The following is a 15,584-nucleotide window of genomic DNA, read 5'->3' on the forward strand; positions in this document are numbered from 1 at the left end:
TTCCATCTGCAAGTGATAGTAATTACAGTATGTTTTTGAATTTACAAATGCAGTATATGTAAAATACTGTCAACTGAGATCCTTAATTTTAGGAGTGTAATTCTCCCAGGTAGAGACAGACAGCTGGAGGTGAGCATTGCTCCTGGATCATAGGTCTAACCATTTCTCAGTACAGAGCAGCACAGCAATACGATGTGCACCAGAGCTCATCAGACGTGGAAGAACCTTTCCATGGATTCTTAAATCACAAGGGAATAGCTGAACTGGAACCATAGTTTGGAACTGCTCAGATGTGTGTAGGCTGCAAGGTAAGTACTTGTGAGCTCACTTCTGAGGGCACCATCAGCTGGAACGTGTGTTATTTCTAGCAGATGTAGTCTTAATCACTAAGGAGAAGTACTGAGTGGGTACCCTATAAGAAATGGCCAATTCTCCATGTGTGTTTTCTTTTATTCTGCTATAGTAGCCCCTACTATATCTAGGTGTTGAATTATTGCAGGGCAGAAGGAGGAAGAATAAACCATTCCTGGAATTAAAACTCAGTTTGTTCCAACTTCAGGTTTTCAAGAATGAAGGGAGCCAGGAATAGGCAGAAATATTTACTGTCAGCTACATGCTCCAGTACAAGCAATTTTTATGATAGTCATCATTATTTCTGGGGAAAACAGTAAGTCCAAGGCAGTGTTTGAATGTACAGAGGAAGGATTTGGGTAAGTGCTCTTCTTGCCTTGAATATAACTACCATAAACAGCAATTTACTAGATTACTTTAATGCAGCCAGTCTCAGTGTTGAGTTAGTTAAGTGTTGGTAATGGTATGTTAGTGCTACTCAAGCAATCTTAGAACAAGACATGGTACATGGTATTGATTTAAAAATAAACTGTCAGTGCACAGTAAAAGATCTAATTGTATTTTCTGCTACAGCAGTACAGTTAAACTTGTGATTCACTGGAGCACAGTCAGTGCTCAAACGATAACACTTCCAGCGCTCACCAGTGTGTGGTGTTAAAGAGTTTTTGGAGTATGAAGAGCTGTTTCTTGCAGCTCTTAAAAAAAAAAAAAAGAAAGTTAAAATCTAAAGAGCAGATGGATTTCAAAAGCTGCCAGTGATTAAGAACTACAGGTCTCTGCATTTTAGGGACTACTGTAAAGGGATTTTGGCCAGCAGAATACCTGACTTGCTGTCAGGCTTTTTCAGCCAAGCAGCCAGGAGGAGGTTCAACATCACATGTAATTTCATAAACATGATCTCATGTTGTTTGCCACTTTTTGATACAAGACTGGTTGTAAAGTTTGTTCTTACCTTCTTGCCTCCTGGGGAGGATGTGTCAGGTGGTGGTGTGCTGGTAATATTCAGTGGACTTGAACCACAGCTAGAAGGTGATGATCCTCTTATCCTAAAATATGGATAAGACAGGGAATGAATCTATCAGCAACAGACTCAGGTGCCAGAGACTTGGAGTTTCAAATATTGACTGATGCTTTCAAATGCATCAGGTGGTGTAAGTTGTTATAGACATTACATTTTTGTAATTTCCTCACTCTTAGGGTTACTCAATTCAGCAGGAGCAATGTTTTTATTTGCAGCTAGGGAAATGGTTGTGTGTAAATTGTCCATGTCCTCAGTCTGCAAGCTTTGCCTCCTCCCCTGCTTGCTTTGTTCCTGTACAGCCTTCAGAGTCAGAAGAAAAAGGTCCTGGGTACTGAGGAAACCCTCACTTTTTGTATTTACTTCAATTTAGATGAGCTAAGAATTCAAGCTGCCTCAGTCACAGTAACCTAGACTCTTAGGTGAGCTACTGTACAGAAGCACACTGGACATTTGATATAGGTTTTTAAAAACTGTCCAAAGCAGCATTTCTCACTTCAATTTTCCATAGTGATCAAATATACATATATATATTTTTTAATATTGTATGAACTGTAGAACCAACAAATCTCTGGACTAAAGTGAGGAGGGGTAGTTACAGAGAAAAGCAAACAAAATGGGAATCTTATCCTTGGCAGAGTTCCCCTGGGAAAACTGAACAGAAGGCAGCTTTGGAAAATAGTAACAGCTGTTGAAAAAGGACTGGAACTAATCCAGGGTCTTGAAATTAGATGAAAACACAGGTGGTAAGCTACACTACTACAGTCACTGAGGCTAATTAAGTGTTTTACAGCTATTAAAAGGGATGGTTAAGTTTCAAAGTATTGGTTCAGCCTTGGTATGGCTGCTTCTTTTCTTTTTTCCCCCCACCTTCTTCCTATTCTTACAGACAGGAAAGAAGCTTTGTATGATAGCTCTGCTGTTCCCTTTAACAATGATGTAAGCAGTCTCTGGCCTGCAGCAGAAACACAACTGGGAAACTGACAACTTTTTTCCTGAATTGCAGGTCAGTATGGTTCAATTACTGCCACTAACAATCTGCTGAATTAGACCACTTTTGTAGGAAAGGGAACAATTCTCAAGAGGAAATTCATTAAGAACAGGGATTGTTAGCCAGCAGAAATTAAGCAATACCCACTGAATGTAGCAGCTCACACGTGAGAGAGATGAGATGGCTGTTCTGAGAACCAGCTCTGTATTACCACGGTCCCTTACAGAAGTGCTCCACAAGACTTCTCGTTTAAACGAGAGACCTACCTCTTGACTTTTAGACAAATGGGAAGGCAGAACTAGCTGAATCATTGTGTACTTGCTCAAAGAGCTGTGAACTGCACAGGCTGAACTTGCTTAGAGCTGAACAAAGAGGATCACGTGAAAACAATCATTGCTTTTTTGGCATGTAGTCAGTAGCTTTGGCATTTGGAGGTTGTGCCACTAACACCCTTAAGTCAATGGAAAAAGGGCTGGAAAGGAATTTGCTTCTAGTTAGCTGTTCTTTTTAACTACTGTTTCCAGTAAACAGGTAATTACCACCATTACAAAAAGAGTTCCAGTATTGGTCTTTCACAGGAGAAACCTGAGAGGCTGGAACTTTTCCATTCTTTCACTATGGGCTTTGACTGCTTATAAGATACAATTGTATCATTCTATATTCAGCTTGAGGAAGGGCTTCCTTAATTTCCTCCTAGAAGAAAATCAGCATTGTTCTCTAACTTCATACCATTTTCTCTCACCTGTGAATCTCCATGATTTCTTCAGCAATCATTCTCCCTATTTTACCTGCCCCAGCTCTGGTTCCACCTGGAATTCCAGGCACAGTAGGATGGGCCCTTTTTGGGCCACCTGAAATGAGTAGATATCTTAAGGTCAGATAAAAGCTTGCATATCTTTTCCAAAAAGCAATACAATGTTGAGGCATGTTTTGACAAGCTGCAGGGCCTTCTGAACTGTATTTATTTACAATACAACCAACTGGTGAGTGCCTTCTAATATATGGAGAGCTCTGACATGCACTCAGCTATGCTCTATATCTCTTAGACATCCCACTGTGCCTATCTAACTCATCAATAAATCTGGCTGTGTCAAGCATCTGGTAGTACTGCTCACCCAGACTTGGTGAACAACTTGTCAGACCTGCTTTATTCTGTGTCTGAATAGGCTCACCTCCAAAGATGTTTGTTCTTTGCTTTGTGAAGAACTGCCAGTGCATATTCCATTCAACAGGGATAAGCCCAAGCTATCTGATGTAAATAAACACCCTGTAGGTAACTGCAAGTATCTAAAATCAGAGGGAAAAGTGAGGTCTGAACAGTGAGCAGCTCACTGTTATTTTAATGTGACTTGACACTTGCACAATACATGAGGTAGTTGGGAAGAGGAGTCTGATACACTCCAAGGCATCATGAAAAGATCACACACTGAAAGGGCAAGAAAGCCTTTAGCATTGCTTATGCATAATAGATAATTGCCTTCTTTTACAAGTTCATACTTAGCAGTAGCAATCCTCAGTTTCTATGGCTCAGACCTATCAGGAGGTGAGAAGGTTCACCTAAAAGGTCATCAAATCCTTAACAGAGCCAGAACCATTTGAAATTAATAGAATGAAGTTTAACTTTCTTTTCTGGGGACAAGAACTGTCAGTATGACAGTATCTGGTTTCTTTTCAAAGGCTATGTTGTGGTAAGACTAAACTTATGCTCCTATGGGCAGTTTCTTCTATTATTCTTTTCCATTTTCAGAAGGCTCAATTCTCAGTTACAGCTGTTACTCCACCTTCATTTACTGATCATTATGCCTATGTGGCAGCTTCTCTTCTTACCACTGTCAGTTGTCCCATGCTTTGCCACCCTTCCTCCTCCATAGTTTCACTTGCTGAACCTCATGCTTCAGAACAGAGATTACTGAAAAGCACAGCTTTGCTGGAGTCTTGCATTGTTCTCCTAAGTGTATTGTGTAAACCTGACAAAATCTTTCCAAGCACATCAAATATCTTTGCTCTACAGCTATAAAGGCATGGCTTATCAAATAGTATCTAGTAAACAGGGTCTCTAAAAGGAACAGTTTCCACCTCTTTGGAAACAATGTCAGTACTATCACTGCCTTTCATCCACAGGCTGTGATTACATCCTTCAATTCTGCCTCACTTCCACCCTGTTCCAGTAAAGCTTTGTTAGTAAATCAAGCTCTGCTCCACATTATGCTGCATGTCACCTGACATAAAAGATGGTTCAGAGATCTGCAGCACTCATAACGAGCCCATGATGAGTACCAGAGGTCAATCTCTTCATGTTTTAACAAAAAAGGCAAATTAAGGGTAGGTGAGGGTCAGTAAGCCAAATGGCAAAACTGTGTTTGTGATCCCCTGACCCCCTGAGCAGTCATTCTGCACTGACCACAGAACTTGGAAGTCACTCTGGGATGATCTACAAATAGCACCATCCATGAAGGCAAACATTTCTCCTCTATGTTACTCCTCCAACACAATTGATACTTGTTTCTTTTAACTGGCTCATTCACTTCTCTTTGACCAGCTTATATCCAATGTTGGTATTTTAAGTTCAACAGGGCAAGAACTACATGAGCACTTTTTTGCACTAGAACTTATTTTTTTAGGATATTAGCAAATTCTCAATGCAAAAGTGCAGCAAATTTGTGCATGTAGGATTAGACTGCCAGTAATTTCCTCACAGTACAGTAGTTACCTTCTCCAGCCTGAAGCACACTGTCCATGCTGTGTGGAGAAGCTGCAAGCTGTGGAAAGGCTGCATCTCCACTATCAAGTACGTTGGTGCTGTGGAATTCAAGAATTGGAAAAATCAGTGATGGAAAACTCTGCACAACAGTCCCTGTCCCTGGGTCAGAATGGAATGCTCCCATTTGTGAGTCACTGTCACCTCTGTGAAAGGAGCACTGTGACTGACACAAAGACTTAAAACAACAGAAACAAACCACTGTGTTACCACTGCAAGTGTGCAGTGCAGAGCAGAACCCAAGCAGCTTCTCTCATAAGAGAATTCTCCAGCATTAATGCTACTTGTGAAGTCACTGCACCTGTACAGAACCCTCAAGGAAGAAGAAAAAGGAAGGGAAGTGCCTACAAAAGGAAAGAAATGCATCTCCCAAAAGTGCCTACAAAAGCTGGAGACCCACCCCCCCCTTTTTTTTTTTTTCCAAAGAAAGAAATTCTTTCTGCAGCCTTTAATAAACATTTATTAAACTACTGCAATCACTGCACCAATTGCCCTCTCCCCAGGTATGCAGCTCTGGGTGTTATCTGGAGAAGACCCCTGTTGTCATATAGATGATGTCCATGTATTTAGGTCAAATCTCATCTGAAAACTGGCCAAAACAATTAGCATTTACATGCATCTGCTAAGGGAAAATACTTACGAAACGACTGTGTTTGTTGAGACAATGTATTCTACTTCTTTGGTCCAAGGGTTCATGAAACTGAACCAGCGACTCCGCAATGTAATAAAAGAGCCATCTTTTATTTTAAACTTGTAGCAGTTAGTTGTAATTTTTTCTCTTGTCTGCAAAACTAATGACAGGCAGAAAGTAAGTAACAGTGTGTCCAACAGGCACCACCACTAAATTCCTTTTCAGGAAAAAAACCCAGCTAATTCCTCCCTTCACCCCTGAAGAAAATGCTATTTCTGCAGTCATTTCCCCTCACTCAACCCAAACCTCAAATATTTACTAAAAATCTATGGAAGTCTGAGATAATTGTATTGTTCCTCACATGCAGCACAATGTTCTTGACTAAACATTTGCAAACTGAGAGCCAAATCTTTACAAGTTTGTTTTTTTTCAATACACAGTTGTTCCCAGTATTTTTTAAAATCTACTGAATTATTAATAATCATACCTTGTCTATGACATTCTGCAAGATGTCCTATATCATCTTGATGAAAATATTCATAACATGAAGTACCTAGAAGTTCCTGGGGCAAGTATGCCAGAATGGCTGTTGCTCTTGGGGAAAGGAAGTAGAGGGGAAAAAAAAGAAAAATTAATTTCAAGTTTAAGCATTAGTGACAGATTATTAAAACTCACACTGAAGCTGGGTAAGGCTCAAGTAATGCAGAAAGGGATTTTCAGCTTAGCAGGTACAAAAAATGCATTAGGAATACTCTTTTTAATTCTCAGGTAATTTTAAAAAGCACATAACACCAAGAGCCTTCAGGTGTTCTATTTGACCTGTTGCCACTGCAGGGGATGGAAGACTTTCTAAATAGCTTTGGTGGTACATTATAGTTTTGAGAATTTAAACCTGAATAAAACTGCCCTGTAGCAGCCACAAGATAATACAAAGCTTTCTGCATAAGGTGCCATTGAAAAATAAGACATCAAAGGTTCAAAGAACTGCCGTGTTCCTTCGTGTACCCATGGTGCTGCTGCAGCACAGAGGCCAAACTGTACTGTAACAACTTGCAGAATTTTCTCTCCTTAAGTAACAAGCCTTAAGAGTGGGACAAAAAAACCCCAACAACCTACTAAACCCTGCACCCGCATCCATGAAAAAGGATGGTTATCAAATAGAAGTTTCCTGAATAAACACTAAGAGACCTACGGTGTGTGTGTCTACTTTAAACTGGACAGTAGCACGAGGCAAATAAAACAACTTTGTTTAATCAGAACCAGCCATGAAGTCAACTAATTTTCTTCCTCCTAACACTAGGACAAAATATACCTGTGATCTGCACCACAGGAAAGACATGAATTCTTGATCTGATCTCAGGTGTAGTGTTCAAGGAGTTGTTGGCAAGGATAGAGGACATCTCAAGAAATCAGGAAAAAAAAAAAAAAAAGACTGTGCATCAACTTGGTAACCCAAGCTTTAAACTAAGTTCAAGAGGAAGAAGGCAAAGCAACACTGCAGGTAAGTGGCAATGAGCTACAACAGCCTAACACAAGGTGACAGGGTCGTTCTTGACAAGGAAGAAGCTAGAGTGGGCCAGCATGCTGACCACCCTAGAGATCTCAGTGTTAAAACAAGCCAAGAATTTTTTCTGGAGTTGTTAATGATTTAGAAGCTGTAACAACTTCATTAGGGTAAGTCATCTAACTCAAAATACCAATATGAAAAATAACAGATGGGGGGAGGAGGGTGCAGAAGAGAACTGATCTTTATTAGGGATGAGTACATGCTCCTCCAGCTCCTAGAAGGTAGCATAAGAGACTTTTGAGGGTATATGGGGAGGGACCATGCACCATGGTAGCAGTGGTACCCAGCCACCACTTGGGGGAATCATTCTAAGACTTCCTTGTTAATGAAGAAACAGTTGAGAAGGGAACAAAACAAGCCATCCAGGAAGACCGTGAAATGTAAACTATTTAATTTAGAAGACAGAGAACATGGTCAGAATCAAATCTGCAGGAGCCCGAGGGAAACTGCTCAAGAATATAAAAAAAAATAATAATTACTCCAGGGTAAGAGTTTGAGTTCCACCCTAGAAGAATGGAGAGCAAAAAAAAATGTACTTAACTACAGGAAAATTCAGTTTTGCACATTTCTTGGAAGAAAATTTACTGAAGGAAAAATTATAGTTCTTTGAAGAAATGAGTGTAAGAGTAACAATTCCAAACTATTCCAATACAAATTAAAGAGAAAGGTTAATAAGGAACAAACCTAGGTAGATCATCAGCTCTTCTGCTGCTTCAAAAAAGCCCAAATTAAATCTTACAAAAGGTAGAAAATAACACATATTAATAACTATGAATAAGAACAGCAAGAAAAGCATTGAAGCACAAACCCCATAATACTTAAATGCAGGGCATTTTTGTATTTTCCCCAGACACACTAAAAGCACTCAGCACCAATCAAGTGGCTCACATCTGAAGTCCTCATTGACAGCTCTAAGACCTCAGCTTTGGAGAAGGAAATGTACAAGTATTCACACAAGAGACATTTTCAGACTGGCTTTTGTCTGGTGAACTTTATCCCAGGACATTTAAACTGCTGACAGCTCAAAGACTGCTTTGATGAATTATATCTGAGAGCCTGGGTGAAACCATGAAGCAGCAAAATGTAGAGCCTCTTTAAACAGGAAGAGTTAGGAACCAGGTTAACCTTATTCCAATATTTTTCCAAGAACTTTAGTAACCAAGGCCACTGCAGTGATGGAAAACCTAACATAGATGGCTAAGAACCAATAAGGGTATCAGTAAGCAACTTGTCAATCCTTTTACATTTACTTTCATAGCAGGATAAACAGGCTTATTGGAAAGGAGAAGATAGACCAAATTACAGATGTCAAAAGGCTTTGCGAATTCAATATCTGACCATGTTCTATTAAGCTAGGAAGGAAATTGTTCTTGTCCTTCTTGAATTTCATCCTTGATTTACTTTTTTTCATAGATTGCTTCTCCAAGTTAACAAGGCAGCTTTGAATTCTGAGTTGCATACGATGTCATCTGCATATATAAAAAATTTAATTTTACTCTCAAGTTCACTGTCCAGACTCATTAAAAGTACTGAAGAAGTAAGAGGTGGGAAGGTTCTCTTTATAACTGCTCAGAGTAGCCTGCCATTTTGATGATGAAGTGTTAAGGAGCTTTCTGACTGTGATAACTCAGCTAGTTAGTACCTAATCTATGGCTGTTCTTCTCCAGGGACCATGCAATCCACGAGGACAAAAAGAGTCACAGAGTTTAAGAAGATCCCCTTGGACTAATGACAAAGGAACAGTGCAAGTGTATATGAACAAAAAAACCCCAACACCAAAATAATTTTATAGTTTTCAGCTTTTACAAGTGCCTAAATATTCTCCAGTGGAAGCAGAGATCATAGGATGCCAAGTTGAAGCCTACAGATCAGTCTTTCTTCTAAAAAAATTCCTTTTCAAAGAGCCCTTTGAAGCATTCCAAGGACTGTAAACAACAGCTGGAAAACAAATAAGAGCATATGTGTTTAAATCTAACGGGTCAACATTTTCTGTGCCTCATTATTTTAGGAAGATTTCAAAATTATACACCAGGGGAATATGTCTGATCTTTTGAGAATAAAGCTCCTTTATAAGCTCCCACATTTGGCATGACAGAGTGGCACGCTTCCTGAGCAACAGAAAAGCCACCAATGCTCTCATAGCTCCCAGAGTGATCACCAGCTCTAAGTACTGCTGCTGAAAAGCTGCTATTTCAGAAAGCTTTCTATCAAATGAAAAAAAACCAACCCCAACCAACACAACAAAAAAAACCAAACCAACAAAACACAAACCCAAACCCAAACCAAAAAACCCAACCACTCCAACCAGATAGACAACACACACCAAAGGAAGTTTTTCATTACTGCACTTCCTCTCAAGACCACCAGCTCTATTTCCTCTCAAAGTCCACTAAAAATCAGCTGACACCAGACACACTCCTGAAACAAATTCGAGCAGGCAAATTCTGGCAGAATTTGAAGTCTGGGCTTTTTTATATTGTAAGCAACTGAGCCTGAGCCACAGGCAACCTAAAACAGCCTCATCTGGGCAGTCTTAATCCATCTTAACAAGGAAAGGAACCAAACACCAAACATCCAACCAACCCAACATAAACCCTCAATCAACATCCTTCATCCACCTTTCTTCCCTTGACAATGCCAGTTACTTTAAAGGAACACCCAGGTCATTTCTCTCTGCTGCTTAAGAAAATTAAAACAATTTCTTTTGAAAAGAATTAAGTCTTTTAGACAATAAATAAAATTGATGTTTGAAAGAAGATACTAAGCTAGTACAAGTTCTCAAACCTTTTCCAAGAAGTAAAGCTTATGAAAAGCTTGCTTTCTTATAAATAGATCACATCCAGAAGTATTAATTCAGCAGAATGTGTCCAAGTATATAATTAAATAAATGTATATGCTACCAAAGCTTAGTGCAGCCTGTGCAATATTACTATGTAGTGTTTGCAACAGTGTTCAAACAGAGAGGTAGGAATTACAAAGTCTAGTTTCAAAACTGGACAGCATATTCTTCTAAGATTATATATATATTCCCTTAACAAATGGGCAGAAATGATCCCTGGATCATTCTGTCTAGTCAAGCCATATTTTTGGAGGTTTGTGGTTGATTTTTTTTGTTGTTTGGGGTTTGTTTTTTGTTGGTTGGTTGGTTGGGTTTCTTTTTTGTTAATTTAATCAGCAATACTGAATAAATACACAGTAATAGCTTTGAGTTGGGTCTTAAAAACCAAAATAATTTGCAGTCCGGATTTAGTAAAAAGCTGAAGAGTCTTTTCTTTTTCAATAGAATTTAGGCCCCTTTAAGTCAAGCTGTCAATAAAGCAGTGACTTATTGTGGTAGTTCTTACAAGGATTCTTACCTCTGATCTACAAAAACAAATTTCCCATCGATTGCATGTCGAGAGACGTATTCTGTAGGTTTCACCCTGATCTCCCCGTTGACTGGCTGTGGTACTACATGAGGATGCAGCCGTCCAATGGCAACCAGACAGCTTAAATTACACCCCTCGTTATCTGGTTCATTATCTTCATCTAGTCCCATTTTTGTTGGTGGCCAGCTTTTTAAATATCCTGTACTATGAATAGTGCAAAAGCTTTTGCGGTCTGCTGTAAAAAGAAAACCAAACAGAACAAAACAACAAACACAACAACAACAACAAAACAAACAAAAAAAAGCAGTTAGGTCACGGATATTGCTTTGGGAACTTCATCTCAGTTTTGCTAATAATACATCTCTCTTATCCAGGAAATTTGGGATACCGTTCATTAAGGGATTTTTCCAACACTCCTGCTTCAATGCAGTTAATCCAAGACAATTTAATAAACAATTTCTCTCTGCAAAACTGTTGTTTATACTGAAACAGCATGTTGTTCAGACCAAGGTTGCTTTTGATAAATCTTTAAGAAGAAATTACAACACATTATTTCAGCAAAGGATGCATATAATCTAAAGGATTGCTCAAAGAAATTAGTATATTAAATAAAATTCCTTTTTCAACTCAACATGAGGCTCCTACAACAGCCAGGGAGGACTTGTTTGGCAGAATGTACATTGTTTGGGATGTATAGGGGATGGCTGTACATGGGGGTAAGGATGAATATTCACAATGACAAGTATCACAGCCAGTATCAAAAGGAGAACTCCCATGCCTCCACACCTAGCAGGCCTTAAAAGTGCAAGGAAGATAACTTTCATAGAAGGGTAGAGTAAAAGGCTTATGCCCAACTGCACAAACTGGTTTCCTCAGGGATGAGCACTAAAGCATGATCCAGGATTGAAGCTGCATCTGAACCTAGCACGAAGTACTTGGGACAGCATCACACCCACAAACAGAACACTGTAATTGCCTTCTGTTCTCTAGTTGACACTTCATACTTTAACTAATACCAAATGTATTACTCAAAGTACTCAAAGAAGAAACTTCTAAATTTGGGCTAAATATATATTCCAACATGTCTAGAACAATACCCTGCAGAGCAAAAAGTATTACTCACTTCCAACAGTGTTATGATCAAATACTTCTGGTACAGAAATGCTATGTTTCCAGTACCAGAATGTACCAAAACCAGAATAAAATCTTTTTTTTCAGGTTGGATATCCATGCAGATATTATTTGTCAAATATGGAGCAGAGAAACAGAATGGGTAACAGCTTCCCTTTGTCAGAGGCAATGGCTAGAAGGTCATTACTGAATGTGATACTATCAATGTCTGAAGAAGATGGAATAACCACATCAGAACTGTCAGCACAACTTCCTGCAAAAAGTTAAAGAAAGCAGAGAGGAGAATTTGGCTTTATATGCTAATACAATATGTAAGAGCTAATGGGACCAGGGGAAAGAAATATGAAAAACTAACAGACCTAGACATAGCTCGGTATCTTATTAAGAAACATTGACAGTGTTCAAGAAAAGTAAAAAATTTAACCACTGCAAATAAGCAACTGTATAAAAAAAGGTGACAGCCATTACATTTGGTAATAAAATATAGAATTGCTACCTTTCTTCTTTGAACAGGTTGAAGGAAAATCCTTGTCTTCTACTTTCACTGACGGTCTATTGCACTTCATCCTACAAAAGAAGGACCGTCTTGCTCCAGAACAGAGTCGTGATGGCCCAGGTGTTATATCAGTTTTAACTGGGAGTCCAGCTGCAGCAAACAGAGGAAGTGAGGAAGCCACCTTTTTCAGGTAAAAAGTTAACCACACACATGATTACATCACACAGCCCAACTGTACCATGTTTCAGTTTTGCTGGGACTTGCACATAAGACCTTTTATATCCTTCTTCAGAAGCAGAAGTCCTATTTTGGAGTTCTTCATGTAAGTGAATATGTGCAGGACTCAACTGAGCACACCAATATTGGAATTTCTGCTTAGACTTTCTAGCATGAAAATATTGATGGAAGCTTGAGAACACAGGGTTCTAAATGCAAAGATGAACAAAAGACTGTACAAATCCACACAAATTTTGCAATAAATGTTGTAGTTTCTTTGAACACTAATTAACTGATTAAAAATAGATTATTTACCCACAACCAGAGTAGTACTACTCATATATAGTCACTCAGTTGGCCCACCACCCTTAAAACTGGAACACTTCCCTATCACAACACCTACCCAGAGAGCACACCTACATGTACAGAGAAGAGGCCCATCTCTACTGGTGTGTTTCTAGACATCAGATTTTTTCATTTTTCTGATGGAAGGAGGTAAAAAGGTAGCAGTGACCTACACAGGGACTGCAAATCCCCCAGACCTCCAGTTAGTATAAAAAGTCTCTCTAGTCTTACAGAGATAGCTGCATATGAACATGCCCAAATAAATCCTGACTTCAATCATGCTCCTTCAGGAAATTCTTAGATTCTTTTTTGTGGGAAGTAACTGGAGAAACACAGTACCAAAACACACATCAGCTCTGGGAGGCACCAGCAGAGTGCTGGTGCAAAGAGAGCTCCAGGAAGATGCCTGGCATGCATCAGGAGCACAAGTATCCACCTGTGATGCAGCTGGAGCTCCAGGGGACAGTGCTCCAAGAGCTGTTTGGAGGATTTCTATCATACAGCAACTTTTCCACAGCTTGCCATCCACTTCAACCATGGCCAAATGGGGATATGAATAAACAAACAACATAAAAACTTCTAGGGCTCTAGGCTTTTAAGATAAGGAGGAAAACAATGATGCCAATGTTTTAGTGTGAAGTGTGCTCCCTTAGAATTAGAACTGAGTGAGGTCACCTGAAGGAGGTCAGACTGTCCTGCACCACATGCACTCGGAACTGCTGTTCAGTGGTGAGCATACCAGTTGTGCTTGAGTCACTCATGCAAACATAAAAATACAAATATCCATACTAGTACTCTTAAGAACATGAGTTCTTGAAATTCTACCAATCAGTCTATCATAGCAGATGGGAAGACTGTAATTCATAGTATTTATTTTTGCCCTAACTTTGTCAGAGGCATATAGAAATTGAGCTAGCACTGGATATACGTGCTTGACAACCAGACAAAATCAGGAGCCAGAAAAACTTCAGCTGATGCAGCTGGAGCCTCTAGGCTCACTGCCCTGGAATGATCTCTCTCAGCTTCAGTTTCTGAAGCTGGTGGCTTCTTTGAGATGAGATGCTAGAGATTTCTGCTCCTGACAAGCATGAGACTTAGTGACCTGGAAATCTGCAGTTGTAAGATACCACCTTCTACTTAAGCAATGCAGACTCCTGTTACAAGATTGAATTAAACACCCCCTCACCTCAAAAGCAGCAGAGATACAGAGCTACTTTAAAATACCAGAGTAGAATAGATCTAAGAGACATAGTAGGAAATTATTTCAAGGACCAGGTTAAAAACATTTAAGAGAAAGGTTAGGTCATTGATGCAAGTGGCGAAGAGTAACAATTAATTAATTAGAATCCTCTATCTTGACTGACAGCTACCTGACTGACAGGTTTATCAAAATAATACTGCCTGTATTCTGACCATTGAGAATGACAACTTAGAACAAATACTTCATATGTTTTCATAGGAAAAATTAAAACCTTGATGCCTCACAGGTGAAGCTATTTAAATCTAATGCTCCTATATTGCAGTGCATGCCAAACCTACAAGCTTCTATACTCAAGTATCTGTTTTATACTTTTTTTTCCTGCCTCCTATATTCAAGCTAAAACTTCCTTGGCACAATCCAAACAGCACCTCATACACACACTTTTGACATTAGAAAAATATTCAAATATTCAAATATTCAGAAGTACTGACTGTCAAAAGGTGGCAATACTTACTTTTTGCATCTATAAGCCTTTCTCGTGGTGCAGTGTCAGACGAAGAGAGCTGCTCCTTCACTTTGGCAATATCTTTAGGATGAAGGTAATCAAATAAACTTTGTCCAATTAAATCATTCTGTAGAGATGGAATATCCAGTCAGAAATGAAAATAATTGTTCAGTATATTTTCCCAATTTTAGTATCTATTATAAACAATCCTTTTAGGTATATATCTAACCAACCTAAGTCAAACATCTGAGATCCAGGATTTAAAGAAAAGGTATGTTTTATATATATATTTATGACTACATTAAATAGTAATTTACTTCATTATTTTTAGTTTGAATTTTAGAGACATAGAATGCTCAATACACCATGAACAATATTCTGGTTTCTCTTCAGTCTTGCTTCACATGCTACACATTTGAAGGAAAAAAACCAATCAGAACTGCAAATGTTCACTTTCAGTATTTCCATGATGAGCAGACACTTAGCATATACCTAAATAAAGGCTGCCTGAGGAAAACTTCTGAAGCTCATACATTTTTTGTATTTGGTAAGGAGGGCAGATGACAGCAAAAATGAAGATATTATTAACACAATATATGATGCAAATTAAATTTCACATTAAGTACATAATAAAAACCTGGCTTTGGTATAATTGCTTCCCAGTTTCCATCAGTAAGTGTGCTAGGAAAACCAGGACAGAAAGAAAACCAAGTTTAACAATCCATACAAAGCTACTGGAAGAACCTCAGACCGATCTTCCAGTATTTGCTTATGCTCCCAAACAGACAGTGTTTTTAAAAGCCTGAGGGTAAATCCCTGATCAAAATTCATCAGTCAGTGAGGTAAGTTTAGCTCCTTTTCATGTCCTTAATTTGAATCGAAACTAGGATCTAATTATATAGCAGAGAAAAACTTCCTTTGCAATAGATTCTGGCTTTCAAGACAGACTTTTCACAGAAATACCCCTCCATGTAGTCTCATAATAAAAAAAAAGCTTTCAAATCTT

At 38.9% G+C, this 15,584-nt stretch overlaps 1 protein-coding gene across 6 annotated transcripts in view; it reads right to left on the minus strand.

Annotated features, from left to right (window-relative positions):
* Positions 1–15,584, minus strand: part of BMAL1 (basic helix-loop-helix ARNT like 1) — a 54,173-nt gene that overhangs the window by 1,703 nt on the left and 36,886 nt on the right. For 5 of the 6 annotated variants that reach the window (XM_051622197.1, XM_051622195.1, XM_051622193.1 and 2 more), the window contains 8 exons: positions 14,588–14,705; positions 12,312–12,461; positions 10,673–10,919; positions 6,237–6,343; positions 5,759–5,909; positions 5,071–5,159; positions 3,103–3,211; positions 1,304–1,397 (listed from right to left, as the gene is read on the minus strand). In XM_051622197.1, the coding sequence (XP_051478157.1) occupies positions 1,304–1,397; positions 3,103–3,211; positions 5,071–5,159; positions 5,759–5,909; positions 6,237–6,343; positions 10,673–10,919; positions 12,312–12,461; positions 14,588–14,705 (1,065 nt within the window). The remainder of the gene's footprint in view (positions 1–1,303; positions 1,398–3,102; positions 3,212–5,070; positions 5,160–5,758; positions 5,910–6,236; positions 6,344–10,672; positions 10,920–12,311; positions 12,462–14,587; positions 14,706–15,584) is intronic. The other variant, XM_051622198.1, reaches the window with a different exon arrangement.

The sequence above is a fragment of the Apus apus genome, chromosome 5 (genome assembly GCF_020740795.1).
Source record: "Apus apus isolate bApuApu2 chromosome 5, bApuApu2.pri.cur, whole genome shotgun sequence".
Classification (NCBI taxonomy): Eukaryota; Metazoa; Chordata; class Aves; order Apodiformes; family Apodidae; genus Apus; species Apus apus.